We start from the raw sequence: 27,580 nt of genomic DNA on the forward strand, positions 1-27,580 counted from the left end.
TATTTCCAAACATCAACATTTTTGTTTTCGTCGGTTTCTCGAAAAATAAGCGGCATCATTCTTTTCATTTATCTTAAAAATGTATTACGCTTATTATTGTGAATATGCAATTTGTTCGTTTCTTCTTCTTCTTCTTTTTTAATGTTACATACTTGAAATGGTACTCTTGCGCAATCTAAGCAGTTCTTGAAATGTTATTTTCTCAGAAATTTCTTTTCGAAGTCCAATTTACTATGAATAAAAGTGCGGACCATTATTCATCTCGGTTTGAAACTTCATTTTATAGTCACATGTACTTGAAAGGTCAACACAAAAATTGTGACAAAACTCGTATTTATTCATGTAATCTACAGAGCCATCTGCAGAATTTTCTGAACGTTTGGTTTTTTTATACGTCGTCGCTCTTTACGCTGCTCATTTCATTAAAATATTAATTTGCATTGGCATTAAATTGGTCCACAATTCCAACGCTAAATGTCATTTGGCTATACCTATGCGGATGACATTTTTTTTTTGTATGTGAGAAAATGAAACGAGATCGATACGATATATGTCGTCATATTTGCTGGGCAGAGAGATAACGATGATAATCATTGGAAAATCAATTGAAATGAATAAATTATTTTGTTGAGATCAAATCAAAAAATTGAACAAGAGAATTTGCCTGCATTCAAAAATTTATCATTTTACGGAAATCTATAAACCGGCTTTTTAACACCGAACAATGAAGATGCATCTATTTAGAGAAAATACACAATTATACATATTCTAACTAAGGTGTTCCCACAGTTAAAAAAAATAGAGATGAAAACGTAATAATGTTTGACTTTCATTTTTTATTGAGTCACTCTGAATATGCAACTCCGTTTTGGTGGATTTGCCAATTATAGATTTCCTAACGCTACAATACACGTTGTTATGATTTGATAGTGCACAATGATGACGGAATACAAAATAAACTAAGGCTGCCACCAATTATATATTCAGGAAAAAAAATGAGAGATTGTTCTTTCAGAAAAAAAGTCGCCCAAGGAAAAGTATTTTTTGGTAATATTTACAAACTTTATAGTGTCATCTTTATTTCATACCGAAATTATGCTCAAAGTGTCACACAGCTAGCGCCACGATGGAATTCAATGTAATCTATACTAAGTTTCCGCCAACTAGTGAAAAGACTTTTGCTCAGTTACAAACAACTGCCTAGAACTCCATAGTTGTCCGTAGTGGCGCTAGCTGTGCTATAGTTTTGCATTTTATACAGTCTCTTATGGAACATAATTGCAGTGCGCTTTATTTGATGTATAAAATGGCAGCAAGTTTTGGTTCATTTTCGTACAATATGAATGAATACGAAAACAAAAAAAAGTATACTCTTGGCCAGCCTTAATATAAAAAATACCGAAAGAAAGCATTGGTGTTAGTGAAGCATTGAATGTCGTCAATTGAACGTATATCCACTGAACTCTATTGAATAATGATCGCGCTGTTGTGTGGGAGTATATACATTTCTCTTAGCACAAATACACTCGCTCAATATTTGGCTCCTTATAGACTACTTCATTATGCACTTAGCGTATTGTGAAATCTCTCTCTCTCTCTCTCTCTGTGTGTGAGTGTTGTGAAAATACATCGATTGAAAAACGCCTCACAATAAAAGGGATCGAAATACAAATAACCTCAGCCAACATTCACATTGTCATAATTATTCGATTGATGTCAATTCCAATTAGATATTCGGCCCACTGACATCGTCCCTGACGTGAGAAATGTGTGTACGAACATTATATATTCTGAAATATATTACATCGAATGGCATGAATTTGGAAACAGACATCGTGAAGAATTTAAGCCCTTTCGTGTGAAGCTTCGGTACTGGAGCCATAATTTCATGTGAAAACATTCAGAAATTCAAGAAAAATATATTTTTCATGTGCACAAATTTACGATTGAACTGTGGTGAGAGAGAGAAAAAAACCAGCGTTGACTCAGTTACGCTCATATCGCTTCCAGTGATGTATGTTGTAATTATATTTGCTGTAGGAGAGAGAGAATATTACATAATAATTGTTGTACTACAAATAAAGTAGTTGAAGAAAAAACACGACTGTCACACAATTGACTAACACACATCAAAACGCTCTCATATTATTATTAGTTTTTATAATATTCCCTTAATTTTCTCGTCACACATGGCAAAGCAAAAGTGTGCATTATTCGTTCGCATTCTTTCTCTTGCTCATATTTTGATTGTCTATTCGATGACCACGTGCTTCTAGCGGTACAACATTGTTGGCTGTACAGTTTTTTTTTATCTAATCACGATCCATTCAATCATTTTTCAGTTTTATGTGTTTTTTCTTCTCTTTTCAAATGGATTTCGAAAAAAAAATTTAGATTACCTCTTTCATTTTTTACGATAGCTCATGTGTCAAGTCGACTTTTCCATTTAATTATTTTATTTTCTCTATAGCGCCAACCACTTTATTTTTAAATCAAACGCCAGATAATTTCATATATGATTTTTTTTTTTTTTGAGTACAATGCAAAAAAAAGTCCTATTGATAGACTCAATGAAACACTGTTTGCATTTTTTTTTTGTACCCTCTATTTGTCGATTTGTTTGTTTATTTATTTCTTCTAGGTTTGCATGTTCATGAAAATGTTAAGGTTTTAAAAATGCTATTATTTTTTAGTAATTTTGCTGTTGTCATTTGTAAAATGTGTTATTCCCCAGTACTGTATGATTTATTGCAATATCATGATGTATTTTCTTTGCACGACCCATTAAGCGCGTGCATCATGCGCATTCATTAAATTTTCGTTTTAAATTCAATCGATGGAAATTCCGTGAAATGCAATTCGAATTAAAAAAAAAAAAGAGTAAAAAATAAAATAAATCAAGAATGTTTTTACACATGTTTGTTCGGCATGCATCTAATCTTGAATTGCTTTATGTATCTGGTTTAACTGGGAAATAATCGTACAACTTTACGGAAAGCACAACAAACGTCACACCAAAAATCTAAAATGTTCTCTTTGAATCGAACAATGAGTGAGCATCATTTTGAGAGACATATGAATGAAAACCGAAAATCACACAGATAGCTGAAGTTATATCTATATTTTGACTTGGAAGTTGTGAAAATGATTGACGCATGAATTTACTATACGGATAATAACAAAAAATTCTACGAAAATAATTTATTCGGTTCAATAATGAATTGAAATTGGCTTAGCTGCAAGTACCTAAGCACAAACAAGTGTCTTCATGTAAAGTTTTAATCGATTTTTCTCATACTTCGGTTAATTTATAAACGCAGTTCTCTTAGAAAATTGTGAAATCTTTAGTTTTAATAATACTCGTTTCGACCACTTTGAAACGACCACGTTTTTTTCTTAATTTTTTTTTCTTCTTTTCTTGTTAATAATAAATGGATTGGCAATGCCAGTCGATTTTCTAGCACAGAATGTATAGAGCAGTATAATGAGCAAAATAAAATAACTTTTGTATCGCTATAAAATATCAATAACCGTACCAAATAAACAGGCGTGCCTATCCGTCAGTAATTAAAATGATAGAAAAAAAAACACACAAAATTAAGTAATATTTAAAATGGACTGTGGAAACAAAAAATGCAATGAATGAACGCTTATCAGGATACTATGAAATATGCCATATTGCTCATATACCGTTGCAAATGCGCTGAAATTCATGTTTTGATTATGCGTTTAAGGATATAAAATGCACAGAAAAAATCATTTACAATTTAAATTCAAACGTTTACTCATTGTTGCATAATGTAAAATGATGTGATTTTAATGCTATTGTTTTTTTTTTCGTTCCAGGTAAGTAAGCTTCTTGATCAAGTTCTTCTTTGTTTTCCGGTTAATCATTTAACAAAGATTCACAACATTTTACGATGTCCCTCACGGTGGATTTGGTAACATTTATAGTTTTACAATGGCTAATTAAAAAAAAGTCCGCCATGATGAATTCAAGAAATGTGAAATGTGCTACTGTAATTAATCGAGCCGAGTGTGTTTGTGTATTTGTGTAATAGCGATTATTTATTGTCAAAGTTGAAGCATTACAAAATACCACTCAATTCATTCAATTTCCAAAATTCACAAATTATTTAGATTCAAGCACCATCAACTGATAGCTAGAAAGATTTTGAGCACTTTTATTTCTTCTTCTCTTTTTTATTCTTCGTTTGTTTGTCTTCTTGCCTTGGTCGAAAATCACATTGAACTTTTGGCTGAATGTATTTGAAACAGTGACAGTGAAATGCATACAAATCAAGACGAATGCGATACGATTCATGAAAATCAATGGTCAAACAGAAACAACAACCAAAATACTTCACGATGTTGATTTCCATTTGGGTTTTGACTGATTCATTGCGTTCATTTATGGCATAGATTGGGCATGCATATCAATTTAATTTACTTTTAAAATTCATCGAAGTAAGAGAGAGAGAGAGAGAGAGAGAGCAAGAGATTGATTGTGTTCGTGCCGTGTGTATGGATGAGAAATATTGAAACAAAAAATTATTGTGACTTTTTTTTTATTATTTAAATATGCAAACAACTAATCCGATTTTCATTATACCATTCTTTCATTCATGTGATAATTTGGGCAAAGCATTTTTGAATGTTATTATTCTCGACACTTGAACAACTAGGGAAAATTCTTTAACATACCGCGTGCTATAATCATTTCATGTGAAATTGCATAAGCATTCCATGTTTAACTAAAAAAATTACGCAACGACATTTTATATTCATTGGAAATAAATGCACAGGGCACGCACTGCAACTCTTTCTCTCACTGTATCCCCCCTCTATATGCGTGTAAATGTCGTTCAGATTTTAAATTAAAAAAAAAAAAACTTGAATCGAATCAAGCTGCTGTGAAACCGAAGTGAAACGCCATAGTTTTGCATTGCTTATCAGTTAAATGGCAAAGAAAAAGAAGAAGAAAAAAACAACAACAATTTGACGGCAGAAATACTTGGTGGAAAAAAAATCTGACTTCCCATGAACACACTGAGCATAAAATGATGATTTTATTTTTTTTCTGTTATTCTGTCATTTCTATTGTGCACCGCGTTTTCCGTTTCTTCGCTTTTTTTTTTCCACTGATTTTATTGCCATAGTCATGTTTATGTTTGTCAGCAACACTAAGAAGTATATCGTTTGATCGTACACATCATTTGTATGCTATGTACTCAACAGAGTGTGCATTTTTCAATTTTAAATCAAAATTTGATTCAAATCAATTGATTTGTATACAAATTTAAATGACTTTATTTGATAAACTTAATTTTTTTAAATGAAGGACTATTAATATAATGTTAATTTAATTTTTAAATCCGCAAACACTGCTAGATAAAATTGAATTGTAGTACATTGCAATTTGAATGAAACAACTTAATCTAGGTAAATTCCGGCTCAAAGCGATCACTTTTATTTACGCTAATTTGAAATAGATTTTGAATGAGTCAGAGAAATGAATTCGTCACCGTTTCTATCATACACATAGAATTCAAAGTACAGTTGCTGAAATGTCAAATTCATAAATTATATTATGGCCAGTTTACATTAAATGATTGAATGTTTCAGCCAAATTCAATTTCGTATGTTAAAGAATCGATTTGATAATGTATTCTACAGTTTCCATTTATTTCATAAAAACGACTTGTGCCGAAGATAGTTCTGTAGATCGCTCCTTTCCTGTACACAATAAGATACAACCTTTTTTTCGAATTTGTGTATGTGTGTGTGTGCGTATTATCATTAGATTGAATGACAAATTTTAATTTATTTACTTTGAATTTTTTTTTTTTTCAAATGATGTTCGACGAAAAGCTGTTTGTGGATGTTTAACACGACAAAATTGTATTGTTCGATTATCGTTTCGCTTGATTCGGTTAAAAGTGATAAAAGTTCGGGAAAAATATCGGCGACGCGTGTGTATCAAGGTCATTAGAGTCTCTGTATCTGTGTTTATATTGCACGCGTGTGAAACATACAAAATTTGCTCTAACCATATTTAATGAAATCCACTGTTAAGACAGTCAACAACCCAATTTCAAACAAATACTAATCTAAACGATCTTTGAAAAGATGACTGAGCACACATGATACAAGAAACTAAATGTATTTGAATAAAATACCAATAGCATTTTTTTTGGTAGAATCTGACGAGGAACAGGCTTGACTAACTCTATCACTGGAAGGGACATCTTTTGTTATTATTATGGTTATTATGTTTAAAATTGATTCGAAATGAATAATTTTCGGGTGCGATGACCGCCATAAAAACATGATCTCTAATAAATACAAGAATTTATTCATCTGGATTCCATAATAGAATATGTTGGCTCCTCTGTATGGCATGTAGTTTGCTGCATTGTTATCACTTGTCTTCGTTTCTTGTGCTTTTTTGGTTATTGTTTTTTCTCTTTCCCTTTCTCCTCTCTTTCTTCTGACCACAAGCATCACAAAAATGCGTAACTTATGCGATCGCGTGTGAATGTCTAAGAGAAGAGTTCACGGATATGGCAGGCGATCATACGTATATATCGATGTGCCGCCAGTGATTAAATTGAGAAAAGACCAGAACAAGAGAAAAAGACAAAGAAGAGCATCAAATTGGTACCGGTATTACTCTTTCTCTCTCTCTCGCTCTCTGAAGGTATAACAAACAGGTACAACGATGAAGCAGCAAACATGCACGCGCATTCAACGCATGTACAGAATACATAACACAAAACAAAGGCTACAGATATGGATGAAGATATAGCCGATGGTGTGGCAGCGCAGTAATCTCAAACGCATACCACGCAACAAGAGTCACAAGAATGAAATCTCAACAGAAAAAAATAATAACGTATTATACAATCGACTCATCGGCAAAGAATAAGGTTTATTCACCTTAGCTGTTAGGTGTATTGGTGCCCAAACTGAAAACATAGCGCTATTTTTTTCCCTTTATTTTATATTTTTGTTTTGGTTTTTTTCGCTTTGTGTGTTTTTCCTCTTACACTTACGTTCACTCAAAAAGTCGTCGACATTTTTCTTCTATTCATGATTTTGTTTTCATTTTTTTCGTTTTCTTCTTCTTCTTCTTAATTTGTTCATTCTAGTTAAAGAAAAAAAATTCATTTTCTTATATGGAACGCTGTTGTTTGCTTAATTGAGGCAAACGACTCCCAAATAAATTTGATTTAAAGTATAATTAATTTCGGAATTATTATCATAAATGAATGCACCTAATTAGTGACGGATAGTTGGACCAGGAAAAAGGAAATTTCGATCAAAATCACAGAATAAAATGAAGAAAAATTGAAATTTTGTTGAATGTATATTCTTTTTTCTTGCGCTCATAGAATAAAAACGAATGAAAAATGGCATAAAATTGGGGAAAAAATGCACTGGAAATATTTGTTACTTCAACAAAACCAGAATGTTTACATTGGAAAGTATTCTTGTGAGTATGAAATGTTGAAATTGCATGAATAGAAAGTTGTTGTCGAACAGCTTCTTGATTATTCTGTATGTATTATAAAAGTCAGTTTACGCGGTTCGAAGCACTTGCTGTGTCATATCGCTTGCAGTTTTGCTATAATAAATATAGATACAGAGGTATGACGTTATGAAACGCAAAATAATAATATGAATAAAAATTGGTGTCACGTCATAGATTGTAGATGTGGAATATGCGAATCAACACATCTCGCAGCGTTATTCATTGCTCTCTCTCTCTTTGTTGCACGCGCGTTTGCCAATTTACAAATGTAACATATAGACGATAATGTTTTGTCTATATTTATACGTTTTTGCTGTACGGGCGCTCGGCAACGTGCAAAACCTTCCATTCATTGAACATGACATCGACACAGCAATAGCACACTTTGCCGCGAAAAAACTATAGCATTGCAATGAATGGAATGGATCATGTATCCGTGCATGTGTTGTCATTATGTAATGATCTGGTCTGCATCTATACAAAACTATATGCGGCGCACACGAATGCAATGAGACCAGATTAGCGGAGAGGGAAAGAAAGCGAAACGGTCTCATGCACAAGCTACAATGTCTATGTCAAGCCGTCAATCGAATGAAAACTGTTTAAAATAAACACGCTAAAAACAACACGCACACTTTTTCCCATTGGCGGATTTACTATTAGCTTGTTTTTATTGATCTTTGTTTTAAAACGGTACGATAGCCACCGCTGTTCTTCTTGCTGCTCGTACAATACTACATTCCATTGAAATATTATAGCCGCCAAGAAGAATAGTTGACCGTGCGGTGAGTTTGTGTGTGTGTTTTGTCGTGATTGAAGCAACCTGAAAAATTGTGATCATGTTCGTTGAAGACAAATCGAATAAGAAAACACGTTCACTTATCCTTATCCCTTATCTCCAAATATATTTCTATTGAAATTTCCCGCAAGATTCTTCTTCATTCAGTTTAAAAACGAGAAAAAAACCATTGAATAAACAAGTAATACCCATAGAGAAATATTTTGAAGGCCATGTTACGCATCAAAATGAAGAAAGATTTGTTTTTGTTGAGAAAAAAAAAATATCAATTTGAAATCGGTGTAACGATGCATGGCGAGTTTTTCTTTGATAAGAATTTCATTACTTTCTGGAGTGACAACATTGAAATGCCATTTTAGCTTTTCATTATACGTTCTCTCTTCGTATAAGTTTCCGTTCTTTTTCTTATTATACTGTTAAATTTTAGTCTGGTAAGCCGAATAGCATTTTTCTTCTGGTTTTTCGCTTTCTGCTTGAATGAGTAAAAGACCAAGCAGCCGAAAAGAGTAAAGAATAAAAGCCTAACGTAATATTATTGTTTTTATATCAAACCGGAATATATTATTGTTTTTTTTTCGGCTCTCTATCACACATACATATGCACACTAACAACACCATTGCAATATACTGAATGATACCTGATCGCATTTGTAGAGAAAAAAATACAATTCCTAATCTTCAATCACTCTCGTTACAAATATAGTATAAGTATCAATCACTGTGTTCATTGCAATTGGTTCTAAGCATAAAATATCCAAATGATTGGCCACCGATCGTACACTAATGATTAAGTAAGGCAGCTTTCCAGAGCATGCAAATGTGCATGTATTCAATATCATTGATATTCAACTACCCAGTGAAAATCTTTTCGAATGAATGCACTGCAAATCACTAAATACAATATATAAATATACCAAAATAAAGAGAAGATGCCGCGTGCGCACCGTGTACACCTGAAACAAGTGTATAATAGAAATATTATACGGTCATTCACTTTTTGCTTGTTTTTTTTTACTTTCTTCATATTTTATCTTTCGTCTCTTGTGTGTATGCTCTTTTTTTTAACATTTCCGACGAGAGTTGGGTATGCGTGAGAGATTTTGTTGTAAGTGTGTAAGTATGTTGTTGTTGTTTGTTATGCGGCCATTGCCTATATTCTCTTCTTTTGGGTGGTAAATCGGTATGTTTGTGTGCGCATATGAATAGAAAGAAGAAAATGTTGAAGAACTTGTTAGCACTGATTTGATTTGGTGCGGCATCGTTGACGGCTTTAGATCGGTTTTCGTTGGTTGAATTAAATAATTTAACAAGAATGGCAATTCTTACGCGGTTTTTTCCTTCGTCTCTCTCTCTTTCCGTGTGTGATTGTGTCATGAATTCACAAAATAAGTAGAAAAAAGAAGCTGCCAAAAGTCATTAGCTTTTCGGTTATAGTAAAGAATAAAGAAAGAAAAAACAACAGAAAGTCATACCATCTAACTCACTGAGTAGTTTAGATAGTTTTCTTTGTTGTTAATGTTCCAGCGCGCAATTTAATCTCAGTTTTTTTTTTATTATTGTCTCTGTTTTATCAACCACAGCAAAAAAAATAGATTTCAGAACTACGTTGTTAGAAAAAAAAAATTGTAGTTCCTCACCCTAAACTTAATCTGCACTATTGACATTCTAATCAATTGATACCAAATAAATATATTTTGGCTGATTTTGTTTTTCAATTTGTCAATTAACATGTGTATTTTTTTTCAATATAACATTTTATCAGCGTGTTTGGCACGTGCAAAATGTACTGCATGCGGCGCGTGTTTTCGCTGTAAAATTATATACAGGCCAAGTTCCTATGTGCTCAAGGTCAATCAATAGAATTTTTTCGAGTTTCCGTGTTACGTTGCACTGCATCATCCCATTCTGACTCAATCTGTATTTTTTCGTTGGTGCCAATCGTCTTCAATAGCCAACATACATTCGAATACTTTCTATATATTGAATTGCAATTGTATTATTACAAATAATAGTTTGCGTGCTTGAAAGTTTTATTTAAAAACAGGCACACCGATTAAAATACCTGATAACGAAATCAGTATTTTTATGTTCTATTTTAATGCTATTTCTTTTCGGTATATTCCGTTCAACTTGGGCATAAAATAAGTTTTATTAGAATAATACACTTAAGGGACCATTGTACGGAACAATCTATAGAATGCGTGCTTGTTCGTACGGAACCGTTTATCAGTTTTGCCGTTTTTGTTTTGCGCTTTTCCACATGCAAATATCTTCAGCGTCGAATGTGACACACGGACCAGTAGTGAATGCAGTGCGATTTATGCCATGTTAAGTGAACTCCTTATTCGAATAATTTCCTTTAGAGGAATCAACAATTAGCCTTTATTTCGTTGATAATTTTTTTTTTCTATTCAATTTGTTTCATTGTTTTGCCGGCAAAAATAAAACCAACAACAACAATAACTAATATGCAAATGATTACATGAATATTTTCGAATGTAAAATAATGTACACACATCAACGAATTTGATGACGCATTGAATTGGGCGCAATGTTTCCGTTTCACATATTCGATAACTGTATATGCTGACGACGACAACGACATCAGAGAAGTAAGGTGTTTCATTTATAACTCATTTTATTCGAAAAATAGCAAATATATCGGTTGGTCTTTTATCGGGGGACATTTACTTTGACTTATCCAAAATCAATTGAAGTCGATTCAATTTACTAATCGATGGTTAGTTAGCGAAGCGGCTTATTGCAAGAAATACATCGAACATGAAGTTAAAACCACAACAAAAACCGCTTTTGTTCTTTTTCTTTTGATTTTCTTTATTGCACAAACTTCATTGGATGTCATCATATTTTCTTCGATATCAAAACCAAGTTGAATCATCATCGTTATTTTGAATCTTTCAAATTGTCATTAATCATAGGCAACAATTTGGTGTCATTGTCGATGGCAAAAGTTTTGTTTTTCGCGTTTCTATTTTTTTTCTCACGAAAGTGAATAGTTCACTGTAACACTTATTCACTGGAACCATCAAACCAAATTACCTGTAATTCTAAAGATTGCAAAAAAAAAAAATGAAAAAGAAAATAAACAATCGTTGATGTCAAATATAAACACATTTTTATGGCTTTCAGGTGAAATATTTCTTCTTCTTTTTTTGCAAGCGCCCATAAAGCTTCCATATGATTGCATATACCTGCCAAGTTTTTTTTTATTCGATTCGTATTTTGTGCAATATATTTTCTTCTGCTTATTTCTTTTTTCTTTCGAAGGCGAATTCACATTGACGTCACAACGAAATTCGTTTCGTTCGTGATAGGTAATATGAAATGCACCATACAATTTTCTTGTTGTATTGATTGGGTGACGTTAACGAAAATTATTTTGTATTTATTTGCGCCTTTGGTAACTGCGGGTCTTTTTATGAATTGTTATAAACGTTATGTTTAATTCTCATTTCGAGTAGATATTTAAATAAATTTGTATGTTATCAGCTTTTGGCAGCATAATTTGAGGTGAGCACTTTCGCATTCACCGCATTTTTCCACTGAAATCGTGCCATTCTAATGCACCTTATCGATGTGACTGTCAATCTTTTTTTGTTTTTGTTATTGTTATTGTGCAATTCGATGGTGTTGAATTTCAAATAATTCTACACCTTGGACTAAAACGCAGAAAACATTATAGAATTTGGTGTTTTTTTTTCATATTCGAACAGTACATTTTTTTTTTAGTTTCATTTATTGTGTGTTACTTTCAAACAGAGGCATTACTAAGAAAAAAAATGTAGAGAGAAAAAAAAAACTTGCACACCTCTTTTGTGATAATACGAATATAATTGCATTTTTTTTTACTTCACTTCACCTTCGGCGATGATATTTCGAATTTTTGTTCAACATTTTTCGATTCAGTTGGGGATCGTTCCCGCTTTTGTTTTTCTGAATTTAATTTCAGCACGTTTATTTGTTTGATATACTGCTGGTATTTTGTGGTGTGTTTTTTTTCCTTCATATTTTCGTGTAAGCCGTTAATTTATTCAGTTGGCCGACAGGAGAGAAAAATCCATCTATATGGAATATGAGAACAAAATATTCATAAAATAATATTTCTAAATATCGTATTCGTTTAGCTTTTGCTTACTTATTTCGGTAGATTTTTTGTTGTCTTCTCTTTTCTTCGTCGCTTTGTTTTTCATCATCTTTCGGATGTTGTATGATAATCTCGATTCCAATACGAATATCAACTTTCTCAACCGTTCAAACAAGGAAAGCATGGAAAAAAAGAGTCCATTTGTGTGTTTGCGAATTACGAAGGTGAAGTGAGAGGTGATACAAACTGATTGCATTGCATATACAGTCAATTTAAGTGCTCTTGTTTGGTTTCACGAAACGTCAAAATGCGTTGGAAATCATTGCTCCCAACGCGATCTCATTCTTGTCAGTGGAAATATTTTGTGAAAGACCAGCCAATTCTCTTTCGCAATAAAATCATGCTTTTGCACAGATGCAGCAAAAATATTTTCGGTTTCTTGGGTTATCACAGATTTCTGTACACAGATTAAATGGACTTCAAAATGTTTACAATTCATTTCTTTTAAATCGTTTAGCTATAAATGAACCGATAAAAGCGTCTGTTGCGATCAAGCCGTCTTGCGATCATACAATTTTTTATTAAGCTATCCCCCCTTAAGGAAGCCTTCTATACCAAAGTACAAAGCTAATTTATCCCAAAAATCACTTTGACGTTTTAAGATCATGTTAATTAACGTGTTTGGCGTAAAAAAAAATGATTTTCATGGTTCTTTCAAATAAACAACGAAAGACATTCCATTTCAAATGTCGGAATCAACGACTAAAAAGACTTTCTTCGCTTAAATGTGAGATGGTAATCGGGCATTTTTTTTATGGCGAATCATATTGCTCCAACTTTGCCAATTTCATGTCCATTCTCTTTGCAACACCTTTACCAATGACGAGATATTTTGCATTCAAATATGAAAAAAGGTGAACGAAACTTGCAGAATACAGCAAAAAGTATCGAATATGAATCAATTCAGAAAAAAAATAATATAATTGAAAACAAATGGTTTTGTCAAATTATATTAATTTGAACGGGTGCGAATGTGACAGTGGACACATAACACCAATACATTCATCTGAATTGATCTGAATGCTGGTGAATATCTCATATTAATCACTGTTCCGCTTTAAGAAAAGACAAAACCGAAAGAGAAGAGAAAGACACTCACAAACACATACAGAGAGATACACATTCACATACTAACGGGTGACAAAAGTTTTGCAAATCATTCAAAAGTATACAATATCTTGATTGTTATGCAGCATTGACAGTGGAAACTTGCTAAAACAACATATAACCAGTTATAGTCCACGCACAGCAAGTGAATAAGCTAAAAGGAATTGCCACACCTTTTCGAATACGTTCACATTCACAAAGAGCTAAGAAAGTGTCAGAACACAAAGTGAAAAGAATCGATTCGATCATACTGTTTTCCTAATGCCATATACAAACTAAACCGAATCAAACCAAACGAAACCGAGCCGAGCTCGTCAATGATCTTGTTCGGGCCATTGCAACCATTCAAACTCAACAAGAAAACATCATCATCAGAGAATAAATAGCTGTTAAATCAACGTAATCAACAGACCGAATGGATTTATCGAAACCAACGAGATTGATTAAAATTGTATGAAGCAAGAAATCATTATAATTAATGATATATTCTGCATTTTTTTTGCATTTTGGCCTTTTTTTTACATAATGCACAAGAATTCACGCAAGAATAATTATCTATGCAATAGAAAAATCTTAAAAGTATTTTCCTATATCGATGCATGATATGATTCGCTTATGTTTTAATTAAAGTTTGCTCGACCATCGCTTTTTATGCGCGTTAAATTCGCGTGGTTGCTATCGAAGAATGTTGTTGGCCAGCCATCACGTGCTAAAAACACGATAAATCATTTTCGTATTTGATAAAAAAGAGAGAGGATTGTTATTATTATTTCCTAAAAGTCGGAAGAATTGATCGTTTTTCTCTTGAATGCATCAAGCTCTGTGTGTTTTGGATAATGGACAGCGGTTTCTGTAATATTTTACGCATAAATAGAAATGAACAACTGGAAGCGTATTAACTGTATTCGCTCTCCATTTTACTTTGAATTAAGCATTAAACAATTCTTGCAATATTGCACGCCAACAAATAATAAAACACTTCCTTTACCACGGTATGCAGAGCACACTTTGTTAAATCAATCTAAATGCCTCTCCATTCGTGTTTGTTGTCTGTCTCTCTCTTTTTTTTCTTTGCTGGAATCGATGACGAAAAAAGAACCAAGTAAATATAAAACACATGTTAAGGATAAAATAAAGATGATCATGGTGTTAACACAGATGCATGAGTTGCGTACAATTATTTATATTTTCAATTAATTGCCAATCGAAATGATTTAACATTTTGCAGCGACAGACAATTTGGCAATCAGACAATTTCACAATTATTTTAAATGATTTTTTTTTAATTTAAAATATGATTAACACATTTTTCTGATTCACTTCTTTACTCTTTCCCCCTCTTTCATTTTTTTTTTTCGTGGTTAGGCAATACAGGAGGCTTTGAATATCTCAACTGATGATGCGGAGATGGATTGGCCGATTTTTGATCGTGAATCAATCAAAACCAATCATGTCATTTATCAAGATAAACTAATATCTGATGCATTATTTGGTTGTCAACCAATTAAAACTGAGCATTCATACAGCCTCAATTCGGATGGCGATTCAATTCCAGATTCCCCGCGTAGTCTCCAGAATAAGATCGATGGTAAGTCCAAATTTTAATTTATGTTATGTTCCAAGAAAAATTCCCAAAAAATAAGCCATTGATCAATTAATTTTTTTTTTGTTACGATTAGAAATGGATGACGATTATGAAATTACAATAAATTCAAATATACTATCGACCAAAACGTCTGCAATAAAACACATAAACAACAACGACATCAATCTTGTCAATCACAATACGGTGAATTCAACTTTGAAAGGTATTAAGAACGCATTAATTTTGCCGTCGAGCAGCAATCAACAAGGCAACGATGCAAACTTCATCTTATCAACCAGCAGCAGTAACATGATTAATTTTAACACTGACACCAATAGCAGTGAAGAGCTTCAAGCACGATTGGCATTTACCTCACCAAAACTGATAAACAATCGCGGTGGAATTGGAAATGCGATCGCAATTGATTGTTTTGAAACTGATACAGTTGACGATTCAATGATTAAAGAGGAACCATTATCGCCCGATTCAAGTTGCCCACCCAGTCCAAATGCATCAACTTCTTCGAGCGCAAGCATTCTTGTCACACAATCAACACCACAAAATGTTGTGACATCACAATTTGGCACGATTAACGTAAATTTGGCCAATGTTGCAACATACACGAATGCCGATCTTGTATTCGAACATAATAAGGTTTGTTTGATTAAATATGCTATATGACCATTTATACTCAAATTATCTTTGTTCGCCGTTTTCAGAATGGTTCGTTGCAATTGTCGCCAGCCTCACACAGTCTATTGAAAAACCAGCAAATCATCTTAAATGGCACCCAACAACGGATTGTTGTACCAAAAATTAACATTCGAATGGATGGCCAACAAACACAAGGTAAAAAATAGCACAAAAACACGCCTTTGATTTTTTTTAATGAATTCTAATTTTTCAAATCTTCCATTTATTTCTTTATAGGATTTGGTTTGCCGCCAACACCGCCATCATCACTTTCGAGTGATGACTCGGAAGATAATCAAAGTGCTGAAATACACACAATACCTTCATCACCAGCCTCAAGTCTATCCTCATATTCTCCGAACAGTTCACAGGCACAAGCGTCGCAACAACAAACCGTTACATCGAAAAATATTAGTCAATCCGGTAACGGTGGATCACCAAACAGTTCACGTGCTTATAGCACATCTAGCTCACGTCAACCAATTCATACACCGCTAATCAGCAACCAACCGGTATATTATCGTTGCTTTGGTCAAATGCATTTATGGCATTATTCATTTGTGATTAATCGACATATTTATATTCTTCTTTTTTTTAACACACAGAAAGGGTCAACGGGCCAACTTGAATTAACCGAAGAAGAGAAGCGAACATTAATCGCCGAAGGTTATCCCATTCCGACCAGATTACCATTAACAAAATCTGAAGAGAAATCGCTCAAGAAAATCCGAAGGAAAATTAAAAATAAGGTTTTTATCATTTTAAACATTGTCGTCGGATCGAATACAAAATCCACGTAATTCTAATCATTATCCATTTCGTTATAGATTTCAGCACAGGAAAGCCGACGAAAGAAAAAAGAGTATATGGATAAATTGGAGCGTCAGGTGGAGCTTCTTGTTTCGGAAAAGGATAACTATTTGAAACGCATCGAAACGCTCGAAGAAACCAATTCAAATCTCATGAATCAATTGTCCAAATTGCAAGCGATGATCAATCGTCAAACATCAAATGCAAAACGAACATAAACCACCAATACCAATAAATCGACACAATAAAGATACATTGATTCAATATTCAGGTGAAAAGTCTCTAGCGACTTAATAATCACAGTGCTAGATAAAATTAATTAGAAAACTTAAGGTCATCCAATCGAAAATGCGCCGATTTGAATTAATTACAAACGAAAGACAGAAAGATAGAGAGAGAGAGAGAGAGAGAAAACACTTACTAAAAAGCGTCCATCATACAAAATATCGTTATTTAAATATAAGAAGCCTTTTTATTGCAATTTTGAGTCAATTTCGACCATCGAATATATACTATATTATATTGTTGATCATAAAATTTTTTTATTAGAAAAATCGAAAAAAAAAAGAAAACAAAATTTAACTACTTCTTTTTTTATAATAAAAAATAAACAGTTACCCATAATAATCAATGATTCAAATAAAATTTATCGAAAATCGTTTGAATGGAACATTATTTAAAATTGATCAATCTAACGAAAATAAGTATTTTGCATTTTCATAAAAATATATAAAGAAGCTATTACAAATAATTGTATTATTTAAATTAATTAAGACACATCTGCAATTGTTTCACAAGGATAATAAGTGGTTCCATTTATGCACATAACGACGAAGTTAAACTCGGGTGTTGTTAGATTTTTTTTTTTTGATAGAGATGCACTTTTGTCACATGCTCTTTTGATATCAAAACCATCTAAATTCGATCTATTTATATCATCAATTCGTTTTGATTGCTTTTTTCTCATTAACGTCATGTACGTTACGTCCACAATATTTATAAAATAACTCCCTATGGAGAGAGATAGATTATAAATTGATTACTAATTGAAGAAAGCACACATATAGAGCATATTTTTCTGTTGCAATGGTCAAATAGTGAAGATTGTTTTTTTTGTAAAGAATAATTCGTATTAATTTAATTCGATATTGTGTTGTTATCAATATCCAAATATATTTTCCGAGTATATGCCGGGTGGAAAACCTGTAAATTGCATTTTCTGTCGTGCAATACATTTTATTTAAATTATTTTACAATACCACCTGAAGGTATATGGATTGTATAAACATTGCAAATTAACCACCTTATGTAAGCATTTATTGGTTTTGTAATCAGATGAATGTGTAGAAATTGGTGCACAGTGTCCAAGTCGACATAAAGAACTTTTTTTTTGTTATTACATTTTGATAAGATATTAAGAAATTCAAATTTCCATAACATACAGATTTAAGGCATAAATAGTGTGAAATTGCAGCTGCAAAAAGTCCATTTTTAATTGATCTATATATTTTTGTAACTTTGGTCATTGTGTCGTTGTCATTTAACATAATCAATGTACCGAATGTAAATTCGATCAACGACGAGAGTTGAAAGTGGAGATATTGTCAGTTTTTTTTTGTAGAAAAACACTTGAGGCTTAAAGATAAATTTGCCAAATAGTTGTAAATGTATTGTTGCTTATTAAACATTGAAGAGTATACTATTTTATATATAAAATATACAGTAAACATCTTAAATTAAAAAAATGATGAATAGATAGTTTTATCATAAATTATACGATGTAAAAAATGATCGTCGCGCCAATTCATCTTTCTCATCTCCCTTGTATTTTGATGGCATACTGTGTCCATTCAATATGTTCAACAAATGTCAATGTAACCGAAATTCGATTGTTTGTGATTTTTAAATGAAGATTTTGTGAAACACAGCCACAACGACTCAGACTTGTAAGTTACATGAATTTTGTTTGGGTTGTTTTGAATTTTCATAAAAAAAAATCTTGTACACTTCTTTTCACGAATTTTTGTGCGATAGCCGCTGTTTTCAAATATCACAAACACACATAAAAATGTGTATGGACATTTTTCCAGCATTTGGTGCCATCATAGTTCGATCGAAATCGTTGAAATCTCTTAATATCAACATTCTCAACTGATGATCGATAGAATCCATAATTGAGTCGGAAATATGAATGAAATAGCATATTTTATAAAAAAAGGGACTAGTATTAAACGGTAGAAGAGGAATGAATTGAAAAAAAAATCACTTTGCTCTGCTATCACTTATCCACTCCGTCAAATGACAACAGACGTACCAACAAAATGTAGTGAATAAGACTGAGAGAGCGACGTAGTTTGGCAGTAGAGTAATGAATATAATGGACTTTGACTGTCTGACTTTTTTGTATGTCTGCAAAATAGTTAACACACAATAATAGAATATCTATTATTTTATTGCGTCTTAAGTGAAACAAAAAATTGAAAAGGTCAAAATTCAGTGCTGATATTGTTAAATAAAAAAATCTGATGAAAAAAGGTGCCTTTATTCACAAGGTTTATGATAAATAACTTAAAAGAAGAAAAAAAAAACGAAACAAGTGACTTCCAATGAAATGTTCAACCTCTTATTTTGTACCGCGTGTTATGCATGAATTATTCTTTTCATTACTTATAATTAGAATTAGAAAAACGAGAAAAGCAAACATCAAAGCCAAGAAAGAGTGTGGATACATCACATCATTTCAATCAAAATGGCTTCTTAGCTAAGCATTTACATTCAATACGTAAGATTAGGCTTTGATTTAAGACATTTATAATGAAAAAAAACGGGATTTAACTTAAGCGCAAATCTGAACTCTTAAGAAAAACGATGTCTCATTGATTTATATATTTATATTGTAGTGACTCCGAATTGGATTGAAACGTTCCAATATTGAATCTGGTCACAGAAATTAATTATAACGTGAAGTATATTGCATGAACATTTGCTCACTACTTACCACTGTATTTCGCTGAAATCGGCTTGAAAAGATAGAGAAAAAATCAAATTGTGAAAAATGCAAAAAAAAATTGTAATCAAATAAAAACAAACACAAAATAGAAAAATGAAAACAATCCGGGAATTTATAACAACTTGTAATAAAATGTATACATTCCAATCAATCGGAGTTTTATTATATTCTCGCTTTTTTTTGCTCATTCGGTCGTTATATTTACTTACGTAAGTATTCATGCACAAACATTTTGGGGGCGCGACTTAATTTGATCACGTCGCAATAAATGTTGAATTTTGATTTAGTTGGAAATTTCCATTGCTTTGCAAACAAACATTACCAATGTTATGCAAATTTTCTACAAACGAATCATGTCAAAAAATGTTTTTATAATTTTGAATGGTATATGAAAACATCTTCAAATGGTGTTTGGTTATTACTAATACATTTTATTTATCTTAATCTGAATCTTTTCATTTGAACACAATTTTTTTCCTATGGAGAGTGAATAAGGTATATATACAAAATATAAATTAAGTAGTAATTTACATCGCACATGCATTAATATTTGGTGAAAATGATGTTGCCGTTGTATTCAATTCTCGTTTTTCTCGTCTTTCGCGCGCTCTTCGATTTTGAAACCAAATTTTCACTCGCATACAAGTTAAATCTAGACGAATGGCCAATTTGTTTGCATCTTCCGAACTTAAATAATTGGCACGTTTATAAGCCGTTTCAAGTTCATTCAATTGATATGGTGTAAATGGAATGCGAGGCAGACGACCGGGAGTACGCTTGATTGGTCCATTTCGAAGTGGTCCTGTATATAGAGGCAATCACATTAGATTTTTGTACGCAATGGATTATTGTCCTGATAATGTTTCAATTATTGCTTTCAATTCAGTTATATGCACATCTTAATCGAAAATAAGTTTCTTTCATCTAGTTTTACAGATGCACAATACTTACGTGGCAAACGCGGTGGTTTATATCGGGTATATTGAAGCCAATTCAAAATTGGTGGATATTGATGAACTTGAGTTTCCATAAAATAATGTTCATTTTTATCCGTGTCACCACCTTTAGATCTATATTTATCTTTGGTACTTCCAGCACTATTTAGAATGTGATCGATCGAGAAATTACTTGGTTTTTGTATTAAATTTGGTCTATTCAACAATTGTTTATCGTCAGGTGGCGTCGGAACATTATCGGTATTCATCTTTTTTATTGAGTTTATTTCGAAGTTATTTTGATGAAGCATCTTATGAAAATTATATATGATCCGTATGACACTCAGTATATATTATTTTAGAAGCGGTTACTTTTATACAATTTAAATTATAACATTTAACAAATTACTTTGCCACTAACTGATTTGATATTTGCTGTCGTAAAAATATTTAGCAACTGAACTAATTGGTTCGTATGCTATTCCTATTTAATGTGTCCTGCAAACTTTTCCCATCCCCACTCAAAAATTGCAAACAATATAAAAAGGTAGATCAACCAGTGAACTCTTCAGGATCGAGAAAAGCATATTCTTTCATATTTGAAAATAGGCGGTCTTTCAATAACCAAAAAAAAAAAATCAACAATGGTGAACATACACGATAAATTTTGATCGCGATAAGCGTCTCTAGGACGAAACGAAAAATGCTATTTGTTATTTGCCTGCCTGCCTGTTTGTATGCCTATTGTAGCGAAACCTGATTTAGCATTGCTACTGGATTACAATAGCAGCACGATCCCTTCGACACAAGTAAATACATCAACACCAGTACTTGACGCTCTTATGTCGATTTGTTGTTGTTTATATTTTTGGACCACTCAAAACCAAGTCAAACAATGAACGAGAACAAAAGCTGTGGTAAAATAAGTACGGTAGTTTTTTTTTTCTTCTTCTCTACTGTCGGCACTGCTTCATCCATTAGTTTATGTTTCAATTTGTTTTTCACTTAATTCCGTTTTGCATAAAATAGGAAGAATAACAGTAGCTGTTTTTTTTTTGTTCAATTTTATATATGGTGAATAAATGGGAAAAATATTACTACCCTCCCAAAATGATGAAGATGATGCGCGGTGAGCAACAAAGAAAAGTATCAATTTCACTTTTAATTTGTTATTGATATCCCTAATTGAAGTCGAATTTCTATTAAATCGACTTGCATTTCTATGCCCGACCCCAGATTGTGTAAATTGCTTAAGTTCGGTTCAGCAAGAGATATAGTTTCGTATAATCAAAACAATTTTAATGCTAATCATTTCATGCAGATTCATTTGATTACCCAAAATATTGAGCACTTTGTTTAGTTGTTCAGAAATTAAAAAAAAAAGATGATGTACACAAACATTTCTGGAAAAGAAGAGTTCAATGCCAACTGGAGTATTTACATTTTGACAATCGTGGATAATCTCAATGTTTCCACAACAATTCGCATTGGCCTGAATGGATCATGCACGACAAATCATTTGCTAAATACACAAATGCCCTAAATTTACTTTAAGTAGAAGATAATTTGGTAATTTTCTATGTCTATTTATCCAACAAATGAGGTTTAAGCTTTTGCAGTGAGAATTCATCTGTTTACTCTGGCTCTGAGGCTCTTTCAAGTACATAATCATTTGTTTTACGAGCCGAATGTCATTTACAATGTGATCCGTAAATAAGGAGAATAACAAACGACAAAATTGAAAGAATAGAAAATACCGAAATATCTAAACTAATTTTCTCATGTTCTTTTTTTTTCAACAGAGAATTTCGAGTATGCCACATAGTTGGAATGCATATTACAACTACAATTCTATACATTCAATCATCAAATGCATTAGTCGGTCAACAACAATTGTATCAGTTTCGACTGAATTTTCTCTATGAGTTGATCATTTCAAATGTTTTTCCCTCGGCGTAATTTTTTTCTCGCTCTCTCGGTTCTCATTCATAAATTTAATGCATATTGAATTTCGAATAATAATTGTATCAACATTGTAACAAACTGAATAATAGCCATTTGTTTTGCAGTGAGATAAATTGAAACATCTTTTATGCGGTAGAATATTTTGAATTTAAAGATCAACATATATATTTAATTAAACGAAGCGATGAAAACACGGCCTACACAGCATGATATTTCCGGAAGCACAATTCATGCCTTTATTTCCTTGCTCATCAATAGTTGCTGCCTTTTTTTTCTATATATCTTCCACCTTTTTGCGGTATATTCGACATTTCATTTTGCCAAATGAACAAATTTCAATTATTGCCATAACTTCAAATAGGCCGAGATGAAAATTTGATACATAGATTTAAGCGTCGTGTGATGTCATTCATCTGACGCAGTAATATGTTTAAGAAGATTTTCAACAGGATTTCCAAAGTATCAAATGTGAAACATGCGCTTATGCCTCTTATTCCTTTTTGATTTTGCAAACCATTTGAATGGTTTTTCAATCGTCTGTACGGCATGGTGTTAACCAAAAAATCTATGCCCACTGTACTACAAAATCAAAACAACCATTCGATTTTACTGACTATCAGCTTAGTCTGTCTCATTGGATGGCCGCTTTTTTTTTGTTCTCACATCGGTTGTATTTGCTTAAAGCAAAATGAGCAAAAGAAAGATTAACAAAAAAAGACTACCGCTTTTCAAACCGTTTATAAGATTAAATGGATCAAGTATACAAACGAATCCAAATCGTCCAATGCAAAACATTTCGTAAACATGTATCCACTTATTCTTTGACCATGCTCGGATATTGTTTTGTCCTCTGGATGAACTATATCGGTAAAGTTCTAAAAAATCTTCTTTTATTGATCATCAAAAATTCAAATTTAACAATTGTTTTGGCAGAGAAAAAAATCTACATCAAACATGCAAATCATATGTAATAAACGTCATGCCTATCGCTATTTCACGAATTTCAACAAATTTTGTGACATTTACGAAATTTATGTCAAACATTGAAGCAAAAAGTGGTTTGGCACACCAATAAATATCAAATTTGGTCCTTTAACGATATCCCTACCATATGCATGTATTTTATTCAATTGCACACATATTTGCCCTCGTTTATCAGATTCAATTTGTTCGTTATTTCAAACTAACCGATTAACCAAAAGATTACAATCTAAAGTGTCGGATGTACCTCTCTGTCCCTTGTTTACCTTTAGAGATTGACCTGATTTGGATATGTTTCCCATTTTTCGTCTTTTGTACGAAAAAAAAAACAAATTCAAGTACCTTACAAGTAGCGTGATGACAATATTACAACACGATTGTTATGTACTTATTCAATCTTTTTTGATTTACAAATAAAACCAACATACCTATCCAGAATATATTGCAATCGAACAATAAATGTAATTAAATGTGTTTATCTAAATATGAGCGGATGCCCATAAAATGCGGTTTTCATACAAGATACCGCATGTGGTTTTAATTATCATTATAATTTGTCGCATTTTCATTGTCAAATTTGAATTCTTCCACCCAAAATGATGCTCTAGCCTAATTTATGTGGTAAATAAAGATATAATTTGAATATTTTGAGTTTTTGGAAATAAACTACAATTTTTTCACCCATTTCTCATACCAAATTCCAAACAACTTTCAATATTTGTGCACATTTTTTTTGCTATGTCACTACAATTTTATGATTATTTGTCAATTAGTAATTGACGCTTACATTATTTATGTTATTTCATAATATAAATAAATAAATAATGCAGTCCCATTTAAATTTGAGCGATAATTGAACAGTAATGTGCATTTTTCAAATTAAGTCAGTTTGAGTCCAATGATAATTAAGCATGTTCGAGGAATGAAGATCTAATCTAATTCAAAAAGTGAATTATTCTATGGATAAAATAAAATGTACTATTACAAATAGCAAATTTTCTAAATAAATGGATAAATAAAGGTAAATGAACATTATATTTGTCATATTTATTTGCTTAAAAGCCGGCATTCAAACGAACTACGAACACTTTATAATGGTGTTGTAAACAACCGTTGGTTTCTACAATTTGTAATATCAAAATATCATCGACGGCTTTTTAGTGAAAGCATACAATCTCGTTCTAAGTATAAAGATGTCGGGAGAGAATGAAAAAACAAAAAATATATATATTCACATTAACTCTGAAATGTGAGTGTATAGTAAACATCAAGAGTTGACCAACACATGCAAAGAAAAATACGAAAAACCCGAAACTGATTAAATTTGGAATTTACGCTACGTATCGTTTAACCACATACACAGATAGACGAATTCCGTGTCTGCGGTATTAAAGCATTGAAAGCAAGCAAATAAATATGTCCAACACACAACCGAATAAATTTAGTTGCGACCAGTCGCTTACTGCGTATATTTGCTGTTTTTTTTTCTTGTGTGAACAAACAACATTTAAATTTTTTAAATAAATCTTTTTTAGACGAAAATCGAAAATGGCTAATGTTGAACTTTTTACATTGAATAATGGCATTAAAATGCCTGCTATTGGCTATGGTACCTGGCGTGTAAGTTATTCTTAAAATGTCTGTTATTGAACTATAAATGGTTGTCATTGGTTTTTTTGTCAATCTTAGGCACCCGATGAAGAAATTGAACGAGCATTGAACTTGGCTCTAGAAGCTGGCTATCGGTATCTATAGCATTGACATGCATTTTTTTCCCATTATTGTTGTATGTTTATTGACTAAACAAATACATAACATTTTTAGCCACATCGACTGTGCCCCCGTTTATTTAAATGAGAAAGTGATTGGAAAGGTGCTGAAGGAATGGATCGATGCAGGAAAAGTTAAACGTGAAGATTTGTTCATAACAACCAAGTTGCCCCATCACGGTAATTCTTTTTTTTTTGACCGTATAAAATTGCAAACGAAAAAAAAATATATGATGAATTGTCAATACTGCAGGAAATAATGCGGAGAGTGTGGAAAAAAATTTGAAAAAATCATTATCCGATTTGAGTCTTACTTACATTGATTTGTATTTGATTCATGTTCCATTTGGTTTTTCTGAAACGGCCGATGGACCAATGCGTGAACCAAACGGTGATATTGTTCTCGATTTAAGCACCGATCATGTAGCAATCTGGAAGGTTTGTAAAACTTCAATTATTGTAGCATATCAATAATTTGGCGTCTAAAAATAAATTAATCAATTTACTTTCGATGAAAAAATGCGCAGAAATTTGAAGAGTTTGTTGGTGCCGGTCTTATCAAAAGTATTGGCGTTTCGAATTTTAATAAGCGTCAATTGCAACGTATTTTGGATAATGCAACGATTAAACCGGTGTCATTACAAATTGAATTGCATGTGTATTTTCAACAAAATGAATTGGTGGACTTTTGCAAGGCAAACAACATTGTCGTAACGGCATATTCACCGCTTGGTTCGAAAGGTATCGCCAATTTATATAAACAAAGTGGAAAAGAGTAAGTAAACAAAAACCGAATTCGCTGATTGAAGATTATTTACACATAAAATACGATAACATGATGATTAACACATGATTGTTTGGTTTTCTTTTCTTGACGATACGTGTATTACTTAGACTTGACATTCCCGATTTACTCGATATTCCCGAAGTGAAATCAATTGCAACAAGACTGGGCAAAACGCCGGCTCAAATTTTATTGAAGTGGATTGTTAAACGAGGCGTTGCAGCCATTCCAAAGAGCACAAACGCCAATCGTTTGCAACAGAATTTGTCAATTTTTGATTTTGACCTGACCGCTGGTGATATGGAAACAATGAAAGGACTCAACAGAGACATTCGCATTGTCACTTTTGATTTCTTCCAAGGGTATGTTGATTTTTGTTTACTTTAACGTCATATGACATTCAATGAAAATATGACATTTTTGTTATTCTATTTTTAGCATTCAAAAACATCCAGAATTCCCATTCAAATAAATGTAATCCGAAACCGGTTACACGATCTGGCGCAATTTGATTTAATACTTTGGAATTTTTTTGATTTCATATTATTCACTTTTGTTCCCTATTTTTGCAATTGAAATAATAAAAAAAAACGTACACAAAACAAAATAAATGTATTTCCTTCATGTCAGTAGAAAAACCCGACACATAAATTCTTAAAGTTGGAAATAAAATTGACACAAAAGATTGCGCCTTGAAAACGCCTAAATGTAGACCAACGACTAACGCTTATGAACAAATTTTTTTGATAGCAAATGCATGCATATGGTAACACAGTTAAAAAGCCCCTTAATTTATATCAAATCCAATAAGCAATGATGAATTTAATTCTTCTGTAAGGTATTTGTTGGTACTATTTTAGTTGCAAAGTAAGAGAATTGTAAAAAACAATAAAAATAGCAAACGTTTGAATTTTTTGGAATAAAAGTGGCCTCCTATACATATATCTGATATTTTTTCTTCACTCCACTTACGGTGATAAAATCATTTATTTTTTTGTTGAATTTATTTATACACTTATAATTGGAAAGTCTTCACCACTTAAATATCGTTATCGAATTCCAAAAATTGTTGTTGAGTTCATGATTGAATGATGTCATGACAAAATATCATAAAATGTTGAAATGATTTTGACTTGGGTTTTACCATAAGTAAAATGATGCTTGTATGATAATAATAATAACATGTGTGAATGAATGTGTTATCTGTTTATTCAAATACAAAACGTAATGAATTTCATCATAATTCGTAGTATTGATGAAAAATAACTTATCTTTTATTCAATTAGAATTCATTGTATGAGTTTGCCGGTTGCTGTTGAATCGCGGCAGATGATTACTCATAGTCACCAATTTTGTCAGAGTATGTATGTATTTGTATTTCTCCACCAAGCCTACACAACAACACAAAGTTTCTCTTACAAAATATTGTGAAATTTATCACGA

The 27,580-nt window shown here is 32.2% G+C and overlaps 3 protein-coding genes across 8 annotated transcripts in view; 2 read left to right on the top strand and 1 right to left on the bottom strand.

The window, feature by feature from the left end:
• The window catches only part of LOC116345224 (cyclic AMP response element-binding protein A), a 31,283-nt gene extending 13,994 nt beyond the window's left edge, over positions 1-17,289 (top strand). For 5 of the 6 annotated variants that reach the window (XM_031774424.1, XM_031774422.1, XM_031774425.1 and 2 more), the window contains exons 3-8: positions 14,971-15,193; positions 15,285-15,844; positions 15,910-16,039; positions 16,121-16,395; positions 16,489-16,632; positions 16,711-17,289. In XM_031774424.1, coding sequence (XP_031630284.1) covers positions 14,971-15,193; positions 15,285-15,844; positions 15,910-16,039; positions 16,121-16,395; positions 16,489-16,632; positions 16,711-16,911 — 1,533 coding nt within the window. In that variant the 3' untranslated portion in view covers positions 16,912-17,289. The remainder of the gene's footprint in view (positions 1-14,970; positions 15,194-15,284; positions 15,845-15,909; positions 16,040-16,120; positions 16,396-16,488; positions 16,633-16,710) is intronic. The other variant, XM_031774427.1, reaches the window with a different exon arrangement.
• A 2,929-nt stretch (positions 17,290-20,218) lies between these two features.
• Positions 20,219-21,172, bottom strand: LOC116345379 (homeobox protein MSH-D-like). Its single transcript, XM_031774679.1, is given in 2 exon segments — positions 20,219-20,505; positions 20,655-21,172. Coding segments are annotated over 2 exon segments (582 nt in total). The 5' UTR covers positions 20,950-21,172.
• A 3,844-nt stretch (positions 21,173-25,016) lies between these two features.
• LOC116345127 (aldo-keto reductase family 1 member A1) lies at positions 25,017-26,759 on the top strand. The gene is made up of 7 exons (XM_031774221.1): positions 25,017-25,204; positions 25,274-25,329; positions 25,409-25,533; positions 25,607-25,791; positions 25,881-26,128; positions 26,248-26,499; positions 26,576-26,759. Exons 1-7 carry the CDS (start codon positions 25,133-25,135, stop codon positions 26,607-26,609), a joined length of 972 nt encoding a protein of 323 aa, XP_031630081.1. The 5' UTR covers positions 25,017-25,132; the 3' UTR covers positions 26,610-26,759.
• Positions 26,760-27,580: the final 821 nt, after the last annotated feature.

This window comes from Contarinia nasturtii, unplaced genomic scaffold, assembly GCF_009176525.2.
Source record: "Contarinia nasturtii isolate CC-2019 unplaced genomic scaffold, AAFC_CNas_1.1 Cnas_scaffold_1240, whole genome shotgun sequence".
Lineage (NCBI taxonomy): Eukaryota > Metazoa > Arthropoda > Insecta > Diptera > Cecidomyiidae > Contarinia > Contarinia nasturtii.

Bases quoted from the DNA above. Each gene is read 5' to 3' on its own strand.
- LOC116345127 (XM_031774221.1), top strand. From the start codon at position 25,133: ATGGCTAATGTTGAACTTTTTACATTGAATAATGGCATTAAAATGCCT. The intron at 25,205-25,273 runs GTAAGTTATTCT...TGTCAATCTTAG, and splicing joins TTGGCTATGGTACCTGGCGT to GCACCCGATGAAGAAATTGA. The intron at 26,500-26,575 runs GTATGTTGATTT...TTCTATTTTTAG, and splicing joins ACTTTTGATTTCTTCCAAGG to CATTCAAAAACATCCAGAAT.